At 37.2% G+C, this 19,952-nt stretch overlaps 1 protein-coding gene across 2 annotated transcripts in view; it reads left to right on the top strand.

Moving 5' to 3' along the window:
* The window catches only part of adgb (androglobin), a 225,479-nt gene that overhangs the window by 55,711 nt on the left and 149,816 nt on the right, over window positions 1–19,952 (top strand). For both annotated transcript variants that reach the window (XM_051924853.1, XM_051924852.1), the window contains exons 9-13: window positions 1,613–1,735; window positions 4,990–5,081; window positions 10,782–10,956; window positions 12,200–12,278; window positions 13,421–13,550. In XM_051924853.1, coding sequence (XP_051780813.1) covers window positions 1,613–1,735; window positions 4,990–5,081; window positions 10,782–10,956; window positions 12,200–12,278; window positions 13,421–13,550 — 599 coding nt within the window. The remainder of the gene's footprint in view (window positions 1–1,612; window positions 1,736–4,989; window positions 5,082–10,781; window positions 10,957–12,199; window positions 12,279–13,420; window positions 13,551–19,952) is intronic.

The following is a 19,952-nucleotide window of genomic DNA, read 5'->3' as shown; positions in this document are numbered from 1 at the left end:
TGACTTACATAATATTTTAAGTGCTACATAGCTCATTAGAGTATGTAATTTCTAAAATAATCTTATAAATATATTTCTGAAGAGTGATAAATAATTTTGAATGGTTACTTGAGAAATTATATATTTTATATGATACTAGCTGAAATACCCAGTGTTGCCCAGGAGGAAAATAAACTGTTTCATTTTTTTTTTAACTGTTTGAGAAAAATATAATTAAAGAAAAAAAACACACAACTTTAAAAATAAAACCAAATTAACAAATAATGAAGACTCACTAATGTGCTTGTCTTGCAGTCTTGTATGTATGTTATCATCCAGTTGACGCTCCAACTCTATTTAATTTCCAATGCAACAGCCATGTCGGTGGTGCTCAAACATAAAGAATGCTGGCAGTCACCTCCAGTTCGCCCTCTGGTGGTCATTCAGAGTGTCAACTGGATGATAACATGCATACAAGACCGCATGATCACAAAGCCCCCCTACCCACACACACACACACACACACACACACCCCTCCCTACCCAGAAGGGGGTGGGTTAGGGTTGATTTCACCCTACAGCATTTTTAGTCGACCAATGAGAAACCAAATGTCATGAAAATTGCTCCAGCCGTTTGAAAGTGATGCTGGAACATACATACATACATACACACACACATACATTAACTTTAATATATAAAGATTTGTAAATGATCATTGCAGAGCCATAGCTCCTGAGTGATTGAGAACGAATAATCTTACCTTAAATCTAATAAAAAACAGATTATGATAACCTGACAGGTCATATGACTGCATGTGTTTAAAATAAATGTAAAATGTCATATGACATAATTCAATTTCAGAAAGATCCATCTGTTCAATCCAGTTTAGTGATGTGGGAGCTGGAGCCTGTCCTTGTAGTATTAGTTAGAAATCAACCCTGGGTGAGGGGCCACTCATTCATGGGGTGCACTCACACACACTCACACACACATATGTCCAGTAACCCTATTAAGCCAATATGCACATCTTAAGAATGTGGAAGGAAACCAAGAGTGTCATGAGAAAAATTCCACGTAGAGACCAAGTGAATGTGGGAGTTCTTAGGCTACTACGCTAACGACTGTGCTACAAATGCTATATAAATGAAATTTTATGTGTGTTCATATTTATTAACTTTTCTTATTGGGCATCATTTGTATTATACATGAAATGATCCACTGACCACGTGCAAGGCAGTATTTTAATCCTTTACTGTTTATTAGCATCTACTGACTTGCATACCCATCTTACACATGTTAATAAAGACTTTATGTGCCCATTTTACTTCATACTGAAAACTGTGCAGTTCTGAAAAATAATTATTGTAGTTCATTTGAGGTACGAACTGAAACAAATTCAGTAATTTAATGTTTTGCAGATATTTTGAAAAACTTTTAAATTACCACCAATGTACAAAACTGGTTTTGTTAATTCTGTTTACTTTTTAGTCCTTCTTTAGTATCATCATGGTGCCCAATGAACTAAACACAAAAATATTTGTTTTAGTATTTTATCATGAAACTTAACTTTCACTAATACGTACAAAAACGTGTATATACTGTAATGACATCAAGTATGTGGTACTTTGTCTAGATAAGTCTGAAATGAAAGATGTGCTGAAGAAGAAATCAGATAAAGAAAAGGAAAAAAAATCCTCATACTCTGCTCAACCTCCTTCAGAGGCGCAAGCTGCTCCACCACAGTCCGGCCAAGAAAGTAAGTTGACTTAAGTCAGTAAATCAGCTTTGTAAATATCAGTGTAAACCAATTTGTTTTTTTCTGGCAGAATGGAAAACAAAGTAATCATGATAGTATCTACTGTAAAGAGAAGAAAAAATGTATAGAATACGGATGACACACTTAGGATCCAGATTGATAATTATAAATGCCAGCTAAATAATTATTATGCAGGAGCAACTCAGACATGTGGACTAATAAAGACCAGGACAGAAAGAGACGGTGACAGATCTGATTATTTGAAGGACATTGGCAATGGAATCAGTTTAATTAACAAAAGACAGCAATGGGAACCTTTATTGTAGAAAATGTTATAAAGATTTCAGACAATATGAAATAAATGCATGTCTTAATACATAAGAAACAGATAGATTGATGTGTAAATAGTATGAAGCATTATGCTTCAGCATTTTTAGAAAATTATACCAATTCTTAAAAACAATATTCTAATGCCTTACACAAAAATCAATGTCCTTTTTATCAAAGAAGATACGAATACAGGATAGCTTTTTTAATGTATTATTCCTAAATAGTAAATTAATTCTTTAACTTAGGATGGAGAAATAAATAGTTTTTGATATCGCTTGCACACAGCTGAAAAGTAGTCAGTGGCCATATCACATGCACCACCAGAAGCTAAGCATATTTGGTTCCCGGCCAGCACCTTGGATGGGAGACTATCTAGGAAAAGCTTGGGTTGCTGCTGGAACAGGTGAGGCCAGCAGAGGGCGCTTACCCTGTGGTCTGAATGTAGGTCCCAACACTGTGCTGTTAAAATGGAGCTGAGAGGTAAAACTGAGTTTCTGACTCTCTATGGTCATTAAAGATCCCTAGACGTCCTTCGTAAAGAGTAGGGTGTATTCTGATGTCCAGGCTAAATTGCCTTCCATTACATTGTCATTCTGGCCCCCTAATCATCTCCTTTCTCTTATTGACTATCACTCTCACCACTTCAACACCTAACAGCCAATGTGTGATGATCATAAAGGAGCAAAAATGGCTGTCGTTGCATCATCCAGGAGAATGCTACACATTAGTGGTGCTTGAAGTGGCTCCCCATGTAAATGTAAATGTGAATTATTTTTATTATTAAGTACTGTCTTGTATATGCAGATATCCCCTCCTTCTTGTGAAGGTTAGTTTCCAAAACCTCTCCCAAAAGGGTAAAATCTGAATATTTTGGACAGCTCTCCCCTCCTGGAAAAGACATTAAATAAAATCAAACCAACATATTAAATTACCCTGACTCCAAATTCTGCTGTGTACAATGGTTTGAATTTGCCTTAACTTCTATAGACAAGGCTGGATTCAGACCCCCACAGGCTCATGAGCGACTTAGCTCCTTAACAGAGAGTTTATCATACTTTTCACAAAGCAGTGCACAGACACCAGGTTGTTTTAATGCAGCATGGTATTTCTCACTCTTTATTTCGCCGTGAGACTCAATTGCTTCATTGCCACCGGGAGTAAAGGGGTCCCCTTGGTCACTTTGGCACGTGGATAGTAACCTGTTTAATCAAGCTGGGGTGGGGTCCCTCTTGGTCATTCCAACTTGCTAATACTCAAAAGTTTCATTGAATGGGGTGGGGGGTTTGGTGGTACCCTTCCCCTTGGTCATTTTGACATCTAGATACTCCATCCTTTCATCTATCAGGTGGAATGCAGAATTGGCGAAAAGGCTCAGAAAGCACTGATGGTAAATTCGCCCCTGTCTATAGGCATAAACATCATATCTAATCAAACATTAAAGGCATATTTATTTAATTTCTTACTTAAACAAAAAGTCATAGGCATGCTTAATTTTAACAGTGTCATCTCCAGACATAGGAGCAGCTTCAACGACAGACTGCTGTCACTGTCCTATTCCACTGACAGACTGAGGAGATTGTTCCTCCCCCAAACTATGTGACTCTTCAATTCCACCCGGGGGGGGGGGGGGGGGGGGGGGGGGGGTTAAAACGTTAACATTAATAAAAGTTATTGTCTGTTTTTACCTGCATTTTTATTACTCTTTAATTTAATATTGTTTTTTGTATCAGTATTCTGCTGCTGGAGTATGTGAATTTCCCCTTGGGATTAATAAAGTATCTATCTATCTATCTATCTATCTATCTATCTATCTATCTATCTATCTATCTATCTATCTATCTATCTATCTATCTATCTATCTATCTATCTATCTATCTATCTATCTATCTATCTAATTAAAGTCTTTGTAAAAATCAAACCAAAATCTTACCTGTAATCAAAGTTGTTGTGCAGTGTTTTGCACTGCTGTTTGACACTTCTGCGTGGAGTTTCTCCAGGCATTCCAGTTTCATTCCCACGTTAAGTCAATTGGCAAGTCCACATTAGTTCTGTTTGAGTGCATGTGCATTTAAATGGACTGCTGTTAAGCAATTGTGGAAAGGAGTAGGAGAATTCATGTTATTTTGTGGTTGATTTGTTTTCTTGTTAGATCTTCAATCCAAATGGAGGACTCTCTTCATTTTCATCACAGCCCTAGCACTCACTTGAAATACTTTATTCACAGTTTTCAGTGTGCCAGCAGCTCAATTTTCAAACATCTTTTTCTTCTTAATAAATTTGTTAATATTTAGAAAAATTGGAATTGGGCATGATATGATTTATTTATTCCTGACTGATCTGAAAAATATCAGAAAGGATGACTTTATTTGTGTATATAATCAGGAGTTCAGTAGCTTTTTATGTATGTAGATATGTATATAAATAAATCTGAATAAATATGCAGAGCATTGGGTCAGTTTACATCATGGCTATTGATAAATGACTAGAGATTTGTTGAATCACCAATTTGATTTACTGTAGTTAAATTCAAATCAAATTATTTTTCAGTAATCTCCATTCAGTCCATGTGTAAAGCCAATCAGATTAGTCATGATATTATACATTATTAGAGTATTTTTAAGAATTATATAGATTTGTTTAACAACTTAAATGTAGCTTACTATAGTTAAGTTAGCCAGCCACTCTACCTGTCAGACTCGGGGTGGTTGGTTAGGGCTAATGAATATTTTGACTTTTTGTCAATATTTTCATTTCAAGCCATGTGAAAATGAAAGCCAGTTCTGTATTTTTTATCTGTTCTTAAATCTGTTTTAATTACATTGACTGAAGGGTGTTATACAGAATATATCATTGCATTTTTTTATGTTTGTATTATATGTTTTTACTAATTAAATATATGGTTATTTCTTATCATTAATTACTAGGTATTACAGGATCTCAGCTCCCACAAATGGTTGTTTGTGCCAGCTTTTTACCTCTTCAGCTTTCTGAGAAGATTTCTGTCCTTGGCTCGATGGTATGATGAATGCATAGCATTTTAATTGTTAGTAAAAAATGTTCTATTTGAAAGAACATTTTTAGAAGTTAGTGATTTCATATGGTCTTAATTTATTGTGCTGTTCAATCATTTTTTTAAATTTGATTTAATACTCAACACAGTGGTCATTGTATAATTAACCTTGTTCTTCCAGGGTTTCTTTCTCCAGATAAATAACATGAACTGTCATTAGACTAGACCCCTCACACCTGCTTTCACAGATATGAGTCTGAATCCGTACGAAAGGTCTCAATAAGTAATACTGCTTAGCAGCTCAGAGTTTAGTACTGCTGCTTCACTGATCCAATGTCCTGGGCTCAGATCCTACCTCTGGTTCTTATCTGTGCAAACTTTTTACCCTCTCCACACTTCTATATGTGTTTTCTTGTGGGAACTCCAGTATTTCTCCCACATCGCAAAACACGTAGGTGCTGAGTGAAATGGTCATTCCATATTAGCCATGTCTAAGTGGGCCCTATGATGGACTGTGGCCCATCCACACTTGGGTAATACTTTTCACCACAGTTGCCTGAGTAGGCTTTGACCCCTGCAACCCTGATTTCCGTTAAGCAGGTTTGAGAATATTATGTTGAAGACAAGAACGTGACAATTTTGTTACATTTCCTGATGACGGTTAAAAAAAATGCAACACATATTCTATTACAAAATAAAGGTTGAAACCAAAGGGATATAAATACTTGGTGTTGTAAGGTATAAAATGTATTTTGAAAGGGAGTCTCTTCAGGTCAGGTCAGCTCAGGTTAGGAAACATGCACTGATACAGCACATTGCCACTCCCACCACACAACAAAACACCTTGGGACAACACCTGGAAAAGGCAGAGACATGGTCCAGTTCCACTCCCTGGAAATTACCATCTATCTGCCACAGTCAGGTGTTATATGGGTGTCCCCTTGGCCTTGTCCAGCTGCTCTGGTCCTCAACAATGAGCGTCCTTGTCTCGAAACCGTATAGCAAATCACGAGGCACCATGACTATGAAGACTTGGACCTTTGTCCTTTTGCACAGATATCGGGAGTGCCACACACCACTTTTCAGTGACCTCATGACCCCCCCATGCTCTCCTAATCCGTCTACTGACTTCATAGGTAGGAGTCACCAGAGACATGAATGTTACTGCCAAGGTAAGTAAACCTCTCGAAGTGGTTGACAGTCTCACCGCAAACAGACACACTCCCGATGGCCGTGCCCGAGACATCTTATTCTAAACCAGTGCTTCCCGATTCATTTTACCCTCGCACCCCCTGTGATAGACGAGGCCGATTTTGCACCCCTTTGGTTTGAGAAGAAGTATGAAAAAATATGAGGTTAACGCAGAAAAACAGATCACCAATTGAAGCTTTATGAATAATGGATACTTTATGCACAGCTAACAAGAGGGTGGAAAGAGCAGCCTTCCACACCTCAACCACACAAAATACAAGTATGAAACAATGTTCTTTATAAAGAAATTTATAGAAGGAATAAATAGTTTGAAAATTTTATGTTGTTTACGTTCTTTGACTTTTCTCCTGCCTCTTCTTTGTAATTATCTCTTCGAAACGTGGTTCTTTATGTGTTAATGAAATGCGTAGGTCATTTTCGGGGTTCAGTGCGTCACGATATTTATTCTTGATGTGCAGTAGAGATGGAAAATCCGATTCACATAGCCAAGTGGTGGCAAATGGGACAAGGACTTTCAATGCTCTTTTCGCAAGAGTTGAATACCCAGTTTGAACACTGCACCAAAAGGTTTCGAGTGAACTGGACTCGTGAAGCAGCTTCATTGCTTGGCATGCTTGCATCTCAATTAAATGTTTTTTGTCTTCATCCTCATCTCTCATCTTTTCTAATTTGAAAGCAAAGGGGTTGACGATCCATGTTTCTGATTCTTCCAGATCTCCTGGGCAGAAATGACCGTCAAATGACTCTTTCAGGCTTTCCAGGTGCTGACTGATTTCTTCTTTGACACTGTCTTTAAAATTTAAGACCAGCGAAGGAAAATTAGCGAAATTCTTATTCTGGATACGTAAACTCCACAACAATAACTTATTCCTGAAAGCATGCAGCTTGTCGCAGGCAGTCACAATATTCATTTCTTTTCCCGGAATCAAACAATTCAAATCATTGAGATGTTGGAAAATATCTGCCAGGTATGCCAACAATGGTGTAAAATAAGGAAAATCGAAAGAATGCAGAAGGTCACATTTCTGTTCTCGTAGAAACTGTTCGATTTCCTTTCTGAGCTGAAAAAACCTTGTCAAAACTCGACCTCTAGAAAGCCATCTGACCTCCGTATGAAACAGGAGAATAGAAGCATCATCGTTAAGTTCACTACAAAACGCTTTGAACAACCTGTGATTCAAAGCTCTTCCACAAATAAAATTTATAATTGTAACTCACGAATCCATTACGTTTTTCAAAGTAACCGGCAAGGTCTTCGACACAAGAGCTTGGCGATGAAAGATACAATGAGTAACCGTCACCTCTGGTACTTCATTTCTTACAAGAGTAACAAAGCCAGATCGGCTTCCTAACATAACAGGAGCACCATCAGTACAAATAGATCCGATAATTTGCAACGGAATTTCGTTAGTATTGAAAAAGCTTTTCACCGTATTGAAAACATCCCTTGCGGTTGTCGTTGTTTCGAGTGATTTGCAAAACAGGAATTCTTCCTCAATGGCATTCCCCTTTACATAACGAACGAAAACAATGAGTTGGCTACAATTATCGATGTCTGTCGATTCATCTAACTGAATTGAGATCTTGACAGGGGAAGCTTTGATGTCCGAAACCACTTGATCGAGAATATCAGCGTCGATGTCATCAATCCTACTTCGGATAACATTGTTTGACAGAGGAATCTGTTGAACTTACCGTGCGGCCTCTGCACCCAGGATTGCCTTCACTATATGTAAAACACATGGTTTGATAAGAGTCTCTGCAACAGTGTGCGGCTTTTTCATTTTTGCCACTTTGTATGCAACTTTGAATGATGCCAGAAGCAGGGGCTTATCCACAGAAGCGAAACCTAACTTCGGAAGCGTTCCTTTAATGTCGTAGCGTGCCCTTTTAGCCTTCAAGGAATTAAGATCATTCCCTTCTCTTGTGTTTCCACCATGTTTAATTTGTAAATGTTCACCGAGCTTTGATGGCTTCAAGTTGGAACTGGAAAATATTGCATTGCAAAGCATGCACTGCGGTCTGTCTACTCCATCAATAATTGTTTTGGTAAAGCCATACTCAGTGTAATCCTCCTTCCATTCTCTAATTTTTTCACGACTAGCCATGATTAAATGAATGGTAAAAAAGTAAGAGCGAAGAGACGGTTTCTTATTGAGGCAGGCAGGCGAGAGCACAATAGCACACGGGCTCGATGTAGTGCGCATCAAGTCGATCTAAAATGCGCGGTCAGATTCGAAAAAATATATCTTTTCAAGTTCTATTTGGATATAAGTAGGTTCTATTTAGTTGACAGAAATATCTTTGGTAGGAATGTAAGTTGAATTTAGTCTTTAAATTTCTATGGTGAAGAAAAATTTATGCAATGATGACTAAATTGTGAATTTCCCCTTGGGATTAATAAAGTATCTATCTATCTATCTATCTATCTATCTATCTATCTATCTATCTATCTATCTATCTATCTATCTATCTATCTATCTATCTATCTATCTATCTATCTATCTATCTATCTAGTTCATAATACCCACGCAGCACTAAGTGCGCATAAGAGCAGAAGTCATCCATTTTAACAAGCAGCATATTGCACTGATACGAAATGGCCTGCCCATTTAATTATTTAGGAATGGATAGATAAATTAAGATTTTGTACAAGTAATGTTTTTCATTTTTCTTCCTCGATGAATTCTGGCACCCCCAGTAACAGTTGTGAGAGCACCCCTAATCGGGAAGCGCTGCTCTAAACTGAATTATGGGTTTAAAATGTATAGATAGATAGATGGATGATATTTCAACATAATAGAAGGAAGCTGATACTGTTGACAGCTCAGCACTGTATATAATGCTTATAACTTAAAAGTTTTTTTTTTAAAACTATTGGCTTCATGTATAAAACCTTGCTTAGATTGCATACTAAAGTTTTTTGTTTTCGCTTAAAAGGCAAAAACAGTGCACACACAAAAAATGCTGGATTTATAAAACCACATGTATGCCAGGTCACAACAGTAAGAATTTCTTTTTAAACCTCAAATCAACTTAAATTATGCATCCATGTATGCATTAAGCCACTCCCTATAACATCCCATTAGCCTCCCTGTCTGAATATTTATGATTGAATCATCTTATCACCACATCAGTTTGTCCATGTTCCTGAATGGCATCTTTATTTTTAAACCATGGGAGAATGCAAAAAATGAAACTTCACTGAATGTGTGCTATTGACATACAGTGAAGTCTAGAGTGTCCAGAGGAGCTAAATCGACCCGTGTATATGTGTGTTCACCCTGCAATGGATTGGCATTCTGTTCAGGGATTGTTTCTCTTCGCATCCCTGGATTAGCAGATTAAGAGAATGGATCAGTGAATGCCATAATCTGTCCTGCCCAAAGCAACTCTCACATGCACGTTGCCAATCCTTAAACAGATACAGAAATACTCTGTACAGTTTCAAAACACTGTTTCAGATTTAGCTTGATAAGGGTTATTTCATCTTGAATATGTTGAATTCAGTATTTTCCAGTTTTTACACCCCTGAAAGATGCTCTTGGAAAAACAGATCATTGGTATTCAGAACTACAGTGAATGAAACGGTAGTGCGCATGACTGCAGTTTATGCTGGCCTGTTCAAACAGCAGCGTGACATTTTGAGCAAATCTTTATCACTCATCACACTTACCTGTGTGACTAAATATTTAAAAAACAAAAATGTGATTTTGATGGAGCAAAAAAATACCAGAAAACACTCCAACTCTCAAGTCAGTTAATTAATTAGCACCCAAATTTTACACTATGCATGCATTCTCTAATTTCTTAAAATAACAATAAATTAAAATAAGAACTTATTTTACCACAATTAAATTACATTGACAAACTTAAAAGCACTAAGTTTTCTTTCAGTTATATTTTGTTCATGGTATTTATAGTATGTCATTTTTTGTGATGATGTCTGACTTGTAAGCTGATTTAGACATCTTAGAGCTGTTGTGTTGGAGTTGTGCACTGAACTGGAGCCTACATTACAGAGACCATTATGCAGAAATTATGCAATCCCTATTTGTTTGCAGGTTTAGAAAAAATGGGTTTAGAAAATGGAGGGAGGGATGGATGGATGGATGGATGGTTGAATGGACATCAGCATGTGACTGATGCATCATTGACATGTAAAATTTAACAAGATTTTTTGTTCACTGCATTAACCTACTGCCTGAAGTCGCTAAAATGCCAAAACACCAAAAAAGTCTGCATTGGACTTAGAGATTCCATACTTCACATAAGACTTAATGGATTCCATATCCCAAACACCCCATAACTTTAAGCCAGTTTCAACGCCAAGTTTGGGTTTCATAAATCCCAACTTTTGAATAAGAAATAGCTTATGCACATTTCCAAGCATAAGCAAGTTTTACAGTATACATGACACCCCATGTAATTTAGAGTGCATTTGTGTTAAGGTACAATGATTATATCAAGATGCCTATAATTGTGTATTTTCAGGCTGATTCCTCAGAGAAGCTGCGCCAGTATGGGCTGTCCCATCTATACAGTCATCCAGTATTAGTGACTAGAACAAGATCTGGCCCCCTTGCTGTTCCTCCAAAGCCTCCTGCTGTTCCAAGATGGAAACTGATACGTCAAAAGAAGCAGATTATTGTCACTGATGAACCAAAAGGTATCTCTTTTTTGTTTTCCTATAAGCTAAATTACCACTAAGCCTTAATGATACATACAGCCCATGGCATGATCTCCTTTCATTGCACACATCTCTTAGTAGTCTTTTTTAAAAAAAATCCATTCCTTCTTTAAAAATTTTAGATGAATATACTCACCCCTTCTACATGCAGCAATACAAATCTGCTTGCTAATCCCATTTGTCATCTCTGTCCCTTATATCTCCCTTGTACAATTCTTCACAGTTTCTCAGACTATCCTGTATTCTTTCTTGTGTAGTCAATCACTGGTTCTTTGTCTTCTGTTTCTCTATTAATATTCTTTTCTTACTTCATATACAATATTCCTTCTGCCAGATCTCTCTGCAACTTCACTTCTCTATCATGTTGTTGCTTAATTAGCCCTGTCTCCTGCTAGAAATTTTCTGACTTTCTATCTTTTAATATTATAAAGACCTCTTTCTTTAATCTAGTTTTGTTTTAGTTTTCTGTGACATCAATCCATCTAATAGTGAGAAGTGGAAATCTCCATTGCAAATGGTCCAGAGTTGGAGGGTCAGTCATCAGTGTATCCATTCCAATCTTAATTGGATCTCCCCTTTTCAGTTCTTCTCCTTCTGGGTCTGCTATGTGTGCCATGCTTCTTTCCTTGATTGCATACTGTTCTTTCATCCTCGTTTGTTTGGAGATCTTATTTTACAGGACTGTGATAAGTGGATGGGAGAAGGCAACGGTGGATGTATGTATGCTGACCGGAACTCTGTGCTGCCCCCCTGCTCTCAGATCTGACCATAGTAGTGAATCTATATGTGGTGCATTTGTTACACTTCACTACTGTTGTTTTTTTATTAGTTTTACTGTTACTATTTATTATAATTATTTATTTATTACTATGTATTTAAAATTATTACTATCCATTGATTTACCTATTATTTATTTATTTTGTTATTTTATAGTATAGTTCTTTATCTGTCTTTACTTGTGTTACACTGAGGTCGTGGAGACTATTATTTCATGCCACTGTATGCTGCAATACTGTATGGATGGTATGACAATAAAGCCACTTGACTTGACTTACACATGTTCAACAAAGTTCAAGTTTCAAGATGCAATAAGAAAAACAGAAAGCAAAACAAAAATAGAAAGCACTTCAAAAGCAAAAAAAAAATATTTGTTTTAACATAATGGTAATGAATTTTAATGAGATAAAAAAACTCATCGATCTAATCAAATTTATATTTGCAGAAAACCCACCTAAGAAGCCTGAACAGTTTATTGAAATCTGCAGCCCTTTTCTAAATTACAAAGTAAAACCCTTGCAGCCGTAAGTATCACTTACTATACTTCTGTTTTCTTGATATTTTGTTTTTGCAAAATATATATTTTAATATTTTTAAAAATATTGAAAATAATTCACATCTGGACATGAACAATTTAGTTTAAAAAATGAAATCTGTCAGATTGATGTTTTACAATATTGTGTTTGTAATGAATGATAGGGTGGAGTGGTGGCTCTGAGGCTTGGGATCTGCACTGGTAATCAGAAGGTTGCTGGTTTGAATCCCATAAACGCCAGAAGTGACTCTACTCCATTGGTCACTTGAACAAGGCCCTTAACCTGCAATTTCTCCATCCTGGGTATGACATTAATCTGCATCCAGCCGTGCAAGCAGGTCCTCCAATTTATAGGAAAAACATGGGGGTTGGTGGCAGGATTGGCACTCCAGCCACTTTAAACTTCACACTGTTCCAGTGTGGTGCTGAGGTGTCACTCACTGCACTCGGGTCCCAGCCCAGGTGGTTCGTTGTGTGGTAGGTGCGGCAACATGCTATCAGCGCATGCTCCCAACCTCTACTCATTGTTTGATTGCAGTGATATAAATAAAGAACAGACAAAAATAAATTGGCAAAATGATGAATATTTCACTTGCTGTAAATTTTGCAATAATTAGAAATACTTTTGGACCACAATATCAAATTGTAAATCCAGGCAACACACAAAGAGGAAATCTTATGTGCATGCAGTAGTCGGTTAGCGCACTTTGTTTCACCTCAGTTTTCATCACTGAAGCTCCTGTGAAATGTGTTGCAGAAATCAGATGTCTCTCAGAGTCACTGACATCTGATTTTGAGCAGTTGTTATTCAGTACAATGAATAACTAAGTCTGTCGAGCATACATCTACATGACCTTAAGCACAATGGGATGTAAACCCTTCAATGATCTCAATGGACGCATTTCTGCCCAAGCACCTGCTTTCAATATAAAGCTGCACCCTTCTTTTACTTAGCTGGTTTCTTTATTTTGCAAAGTACCTTAGTAGGTAGGTGTATTCTTTTACAATAGTGGTAAAGTAGAATATTATTAATATTATTATTATAATTATTATTGTTATCAATTTTGAACAAATTAAATGTGATATATTTCTTAGTTTACATTAATATTTAAATGTTTATATTTAATGCAGAGAATTGCAGCATGCATCAGTACGAAAGGAGCCTAGTCTTGTTACATTCCCAGAAAATGAAGAAAATGACCTGAATAACAATGATACTACTGAGACGGTGACAGTTCTTCAGTCCCATGATGCTCTTGAGGTAGGCTAATGTGCATGGCCTACTTTCTCAGTTTTTTTCCACCAAATCCTTAGATCACAATGCAGCTTTTCCCCTGGAGAGGTGGTCTCATTTTGAGCCCATATTCTGTTTTAATACAGAAGAAGACTTGCAGCAGAGTGCCACGTACCAAATTGTCCGGTACTCTTTATATTGCATGAGTTCTCATGTTACAGTGCTTTTTGTATAAGTGAAATGTATAGGAATTATCCTCAAATTGTACAGATTAAACTTTGAAATAGTGTTGCCTGTGATGGCATGTTCTGTATGTCTACTGAGGCCTCGTATGTCTTACCCTTACTGGGAAAGCCTATGCTGGGGTACTGAAACGATCTCCTGCCAGTGGCTGAACTAAGATACAGGGAGACCAGTGTCCATGATATTTTTAATCTACTTACTAGTAAATTAGAAGTTTAGCTCATTTATTAGTTTAAAGGAATGTCTTCCACAAATAATAATTTGTCAAAGACAGATTTACATTTCTTCTCTGTCAGCTTTGTTATTGCTGGTAGCCTTTTAAAAAATGGTACCTTGTCTCTCGTCTCTGTCCTTGTAGGCATTACCTTCTAGGGTTACAGAAGGTCAAGCTCACAACCTTATGTTTCCATTTTAGCAATATGATTTTTTTTTAGCATCCTAAACATTCTCAAATGTATTCACTTTGGCCCTTAAAAAATTTTAATTCATTCTTCTTGGCTATATGTCTGCCTCTTAATAAATTTAAGAAAAGAATGGATTCAATTAACCAAATGTACAGGTAAGTTGCTTTGATCCAATAGTATAACACTCCTGATAATTGATTAGTCCTAAACTAAGCCAGAGGTTAAAACTACCATGAAGGAGTGATGTACAGAGCAGAACAACACTGAGCACCACAACTTACGTTTCCCATATTCATATTTGTTCCATTCAAAATTCAGAAAAACGGCTAATTTAAAAAGCACCTCATGTATATTTTTTCACTTCCTTTTATGTTTTCCTTTTTTTGGTAATTGTAGTAAAATTATGATGCACAGTGAACTGTAGTCTAATTCCAGGCGGTCTTTGCCTTTCCCATCATTGCTGCTGAGTTTGGTTTTTATCTGCCTTGTGTCCTGACTGGACCTATCATACCTTTAATAAAATGATGTTTAATGTGCTAGTTATAAAATACTGTAAAACAATATTTGATTGTTTTTTTATTTATTAAAGGACCATATTGGGATGGGGGGGGGGGCATTCATTTATGGCTGCGAGGCATTTACTGTGCGCAAGTGTATAACATGGAAAACAGTGATGATGCTTGGCTTTGGGAGTCCTGCATCTTGTCGTTATCTATTTCAAATTTAAATGTTCTTCCTATGCCTGTACAGTTTTACCTGCTGAGTATTCTTGTTTTCCTCCCACTTCCCAAAGATGCATTTATTAGGTTAAATAGCAGCTCAAAACTGGCCCCATGGACATGTGTGTGAGTAGGCCTGGCAATGGACTGTTTCAGTCCTTCAAGTTCCTAAATGGTTATGAACTTCAAAGCTATGTGATGACTGTGTGCTGGTCCACACTTTATTTTACATAATGATGATCTATAGTGGTCTCGATTTCAAATCACTTTAGGAGTATACTATATACAGTATGAATTGTTCACTTGTTTCTATAGCTAGAACACTAGAGTACCTCATATAGCTCCTGGTGTCCCTCCATCCCTTAGTCGTCAGTTGCCCTTAATTAACTGGGTCTATCAGGCAGCACCCATTTTGCCTGTTCTTATTAAAGAGGAACCACAATCCCATATATTCCTTTTTGGTACACTGCTTCCTGTACCCGTTAGCAGATCCTGCAATCTTTCACCTTTCTCTCTGTCTTCACCTTCTCTCCAATGAGAGGGTCAGATGCCTCATTCCTACACACAGTATAACTGTCTCTCACTTATCCTATGTCTTTGTATTTTGCTTTTCTGGAGCATCCAGAACATACATATGGTATATCACACCCTAGTGGCAACTACATCCTCACATTAACATATGTAGGCCGTCTTTTACTCACAGTGTGGCTATATCTCTGTCCTGGAGGTTGCATGTACCTGGTGCCTTCCTGGTGCTGTCTCTTTCCCTTTAAAGCAGGATCTCAAACTCCAGTCCTGGAGAGCCCCAGTGGCTGCAGGTTTTCAGTCTAACCTTTTCTTAATTAGTGACATGTTTTTTGTGGTAATAAACTTCTTTTGAATTAATTTTGATTGACTTGTGTTTTTAAGATTTGTTGCCTGGAATTTCTTCATCGTTCCCTTGAATTGCTTCATTTCTTTCCTTAAACAGAAACGAAATGTGAAGTGAGCCAAGTCAGGGCCTCAAACTCCAACCAATTTCACTCCAACCAGTTGCTTAATTAGGCGCTGATTATATGATGGTCACAGTTTGCTGGTCATGTTTTGGTTAATTTCATATTTTATTATTTTTGGCTGTTAATTAAGGAAAAAGAAACAATTAAGGGGTCTGAGTCTTCAAAGACAAGTCAATTAAAATTCATTCAAAAGAAGTTCATTACCAGCAAAAACAGGTCACTAATTAAGAAAAGGGTTAGAATGAAAACCTGCAGCCACTGCGGCCCTCCAGGACAACAGTTTGAGATCCCTGCTTTAAAGCTTTATTTACACATGTACACATAAACGCACAGAAATAATCATAAACAGCTTTATGAAGTGATGAAGTGATGCCTGGCTAGCAGCATGTTGCCAGTGGTAAGAGCACCACCACGATGCCACAGAGCAGCACTAAGAGATGTCCCAGGGGATGTCATACTACATGAGTGTCAGTGTTTTATCGTGGAAGGGGTTTGGGGTGACCCTCTCCTAAAACATTAAATACTTTAATTCCCAAGACCAGATTCTTCGTAACGTTGATTCACACGTGTGTCTGGAGGAAGACACAGCTCGCATCTGGGACTATGGACTGCCTTCACCCAGAATTGACTGCTATTGTGCTTCACTTCTCCTATAAGAGGATGTCTGCTCTTTTCTCAATACCCAAGAAAGCAAGATAGAGCAACAAGCGAAGCAGTAAACTTTTATTCAGTCATTATAGATTTTACATTCTTAAATATTCTTTATGTATCAAAAAGAAAAGCAAACTAAAGTAAATGGGTGTGACAAATCAACACATTCAACCTGCAATATTTCAGGAGCTGCCATAGATGATGTTGGCCAACACATCCAATGTTTGTGGCTTTGAATCACTTGAGGTTACATTTTTTGTCTCACAGCATGGTCTTCTTGATTTTCCCCTCTTCTTCTTCTTCCTGGTTCTTCAATTCAGTTGATACATTCACTTTAAGCTGATGACTTTTCAAATCTTACCAGGGTCGAGGTACACAACCCTAGCTGCTCCCTGTCCAATGTCATTTTTGCAGATCATATCATTACATGTTCACAAGGTGTACATGCACCACGATAACCATTGGTTTGAGGGCTTTGCTTTTGTACAAGTATAGAATCCAGAAAAATGACCATTAGAGCTTAACCTTTCTAAAATATAATGTTGCTGTTTAATTCTGTCCGCTCTTCTGACTGCAGAAAAATCCCCTCTCTGACAAACTGCCTCCTGTCTGTACTAACACTTCCTCTTTTATCTGGTTAGCTAAACTATTACAGAGTTCAAAAGATTAAATAAAAGAGAAGTGCACTTACATTTTAAGTATGCAGTTTTAAATATCATAAAATATCTTATACAATTCTAGCAATTCAAAGATTATGAAATATAATTAAATTACATTCCTCTACAGGCAGTCATGGGTGTGCACTGTGACTGTCCACAACACAATAAGATTATTTAAATAAAGGAAACATTCCCAGAAAGGTTGTGTTTAGTTAAATTATGTTTAACAAAATCATTAGTAAAAATATAAAGGTTTAAATCCTTTAATTAAAATTAATTACATTACAAAAAGAAAACAAAACAAAGGCATACTTAAAAAAATCATTTTTTTAAAATTACTTGTATTTTGTATTTTAAAAATGGGCAGATACTTGCCACTCCGTGTTCTGCACTTTACTGAGCAATACAAGTATTTATGAATTGAAGACTTAAAACTTTTTAAAGTAACCAGTGGTCAAAAAGGATTAAAGAGGTCAACGCGTCATCTGTAAAAAAGGCAAGCTTCAGAAGATTTTTTATTTGCCTCAGTTCCATTAAAAGTGCATTTTGCAGATAGTCCCAGTTCTCCCTTACACACAACATAATAACATCTGCAATTGTAATAGACGGTTTCAGCTGTTGCTGCAGTGACCCTACTACCTTGAATTAAATCTCAGAATAGTCACAAAGGCACATGCCACACACTGATCATTGAGCCTGTTCTTGTCCTGCTGAAGTGTGAAAAGCTGTTTTTTTATCTGTGATGTATTTTATTCTGCAAAATTGTTCTGGCCACAGCACAGTGCTCTTTTATTACTTATTATTTTATCAACACAATCCAACCTCTGCTCCTTAGGGACAAGCTGACAGAGATGGGATTAGATTCATACCTAGTGGCATGGATCGTGGACTATCTTAAAGACAGACCTCAGTATGTGCGTCTTGGGAACTGCACGTCTGACATTGTGGTCAGCAACACAGGAGCGCCACAGGGGACTGTACTTTCTCCGGTCCTGTTCAGCCTATATACATCGGACTTCCAATACAACTCGGAGTCCTGCCATGTGCAAAAGTTCGCTGATGACACTGCTATCGTGGGCTGCATCAGGAATGGGCTGGAGGAGGAGTATAAGGACCTAATCAATGACTTTGTTAAATGGTGCGACTCAAACCACCTACACCGGAACACCAGCAAAACCAAAGAGCTGGTGGTGGATTTTAGGAGGCCCAGACCCCTCATAGACCCAGTGATCATCAGAGGTGACTGTGTGCAGATGGTGCAGACCTATAAATACCTGGGAGTGCAGCTGGATGATAAATTAGACTGGACTGCCAATACTGATGCGCTGTGCAAGAAAGGACAGAGTCGGTTATACTACCTTAGAAGGCTGGCGTCCTTCAACATCTGCAATAAGATGCTGCAGATGTTCTATCAGACAGTTGTGGCGAGCGCCCTCTTCTACGCGGTGGTGTGCTGGGGAGGCAGCATTAAGAGGAAAGACGCCTCACGTCTGGACAAACTAGTGAGGAAGGCAAGCTCTATTGTTGGCATGGAGCTGGACAGTTTAACATCTGTGGCAGAGCGAAGGGCGCTCAGCAGGCTCCTATCAATTATGGAGAATCCACTGCATCCACTTAATAGTATCATCTCCAGACAGAAGAGCAGCTTCAGCGACAGACTGCTGTCACTGTCCTGCTCCACTGACAGATTGAGGAGATCGTTTCTCCCTCAAACTATGCGACTCTTTAATTCCACCCAGAGGGGTAAACGTTAACATTCAACATTATACATAGTTATTGTCTGTTTTTCTGTTTTTCACCTGCATTGTTATCATTCTTTAATTTAATATTATTTATTGTATCAGTATGCTGCTGCTGAAGAATGTGAATTTCCCATTGGGATTAATAAAGTATCTATCTATCTATCTATCTATCTATCTATCTATCTATCTATCTATCTATCTATCTATCTATCTATCTATCTATCTATCTATCTATCTATCTATCTATCTATCTATTATCATCTTCATGTTATTACTGCTAGTGGCACTGATCTTGTGTTCATCCATTATTGTGCAACTAATTTTACTTTTTAAAAACCTTTCTTGATTGTTATAGTCAGTGTTATATGGCTACAGTAAAAAAAAAAAAAATTATTTAGCCATAGTTATGTTCAAAACTTGTAATTTAGGACGTATTTTCACTGTTGTCTGTTTTTTGCTCTAGTTGAACTGATAGTCATAAAGCTATTATAAATTGCCTTGAAAGCTCTGTTGAGAGGGATAAGAAACCTCCAGAGCACAGGCCCAAATTATACAATTTTCTAATTGAATGTAATAAACTATCTGTGCTACCCGTCTAAGACTGGTTGAAATCTAAGTAATCAATGTAGACCTCAGCGTTATTGTTTGTGATACACCATCTATTGGAATGAATTTTGTAATGCATGCAGTAATAAAATCCATTGCATTTCTCATTCTAACAGATGGTGCATCACAAACATTTGTGCTATTAAAATACATTCCTAGCACATACTGTACCTTTTTTTAAGTAATGCATGTATTTTTACTTCATGAAAATCAGTGTTGCATTACATTGTTCATTACTTTAAACAGTAAATTTACTAAGTAACTTCCACAGATATACTGTATGTGGTAGTTTGATTGGTGACTATAAATTGCCACACATTGTTAAGAATCTGGCATCATCAGATTATGGTCACTTCATTTCCATACTGTTTTGAATTATGTTTCCAATAGATTATATGTTTTGTCATTCT

Source organism: Erpetoichthys calabaricus, chromosome 3 (assembly GCF_900747795.2).
Source record: "Erpetoichthys calabaricus chromosome 3, fErpCal1.3, whole genome shotgun sequence".
Taxonomy (NCBI): domain Eukaryota; kingdom Metazoa; phylum Chordata; class Cladistia; order Polypteriformes; family Polypteridae; genus Erpetoichthys; species Erpetoichthys calabaricus.
The sequence above is the reverse complement of the archived record's forward strand: the minus strand, read 5'-3'. Positions and strand labels throughout refer to the sequence as shown.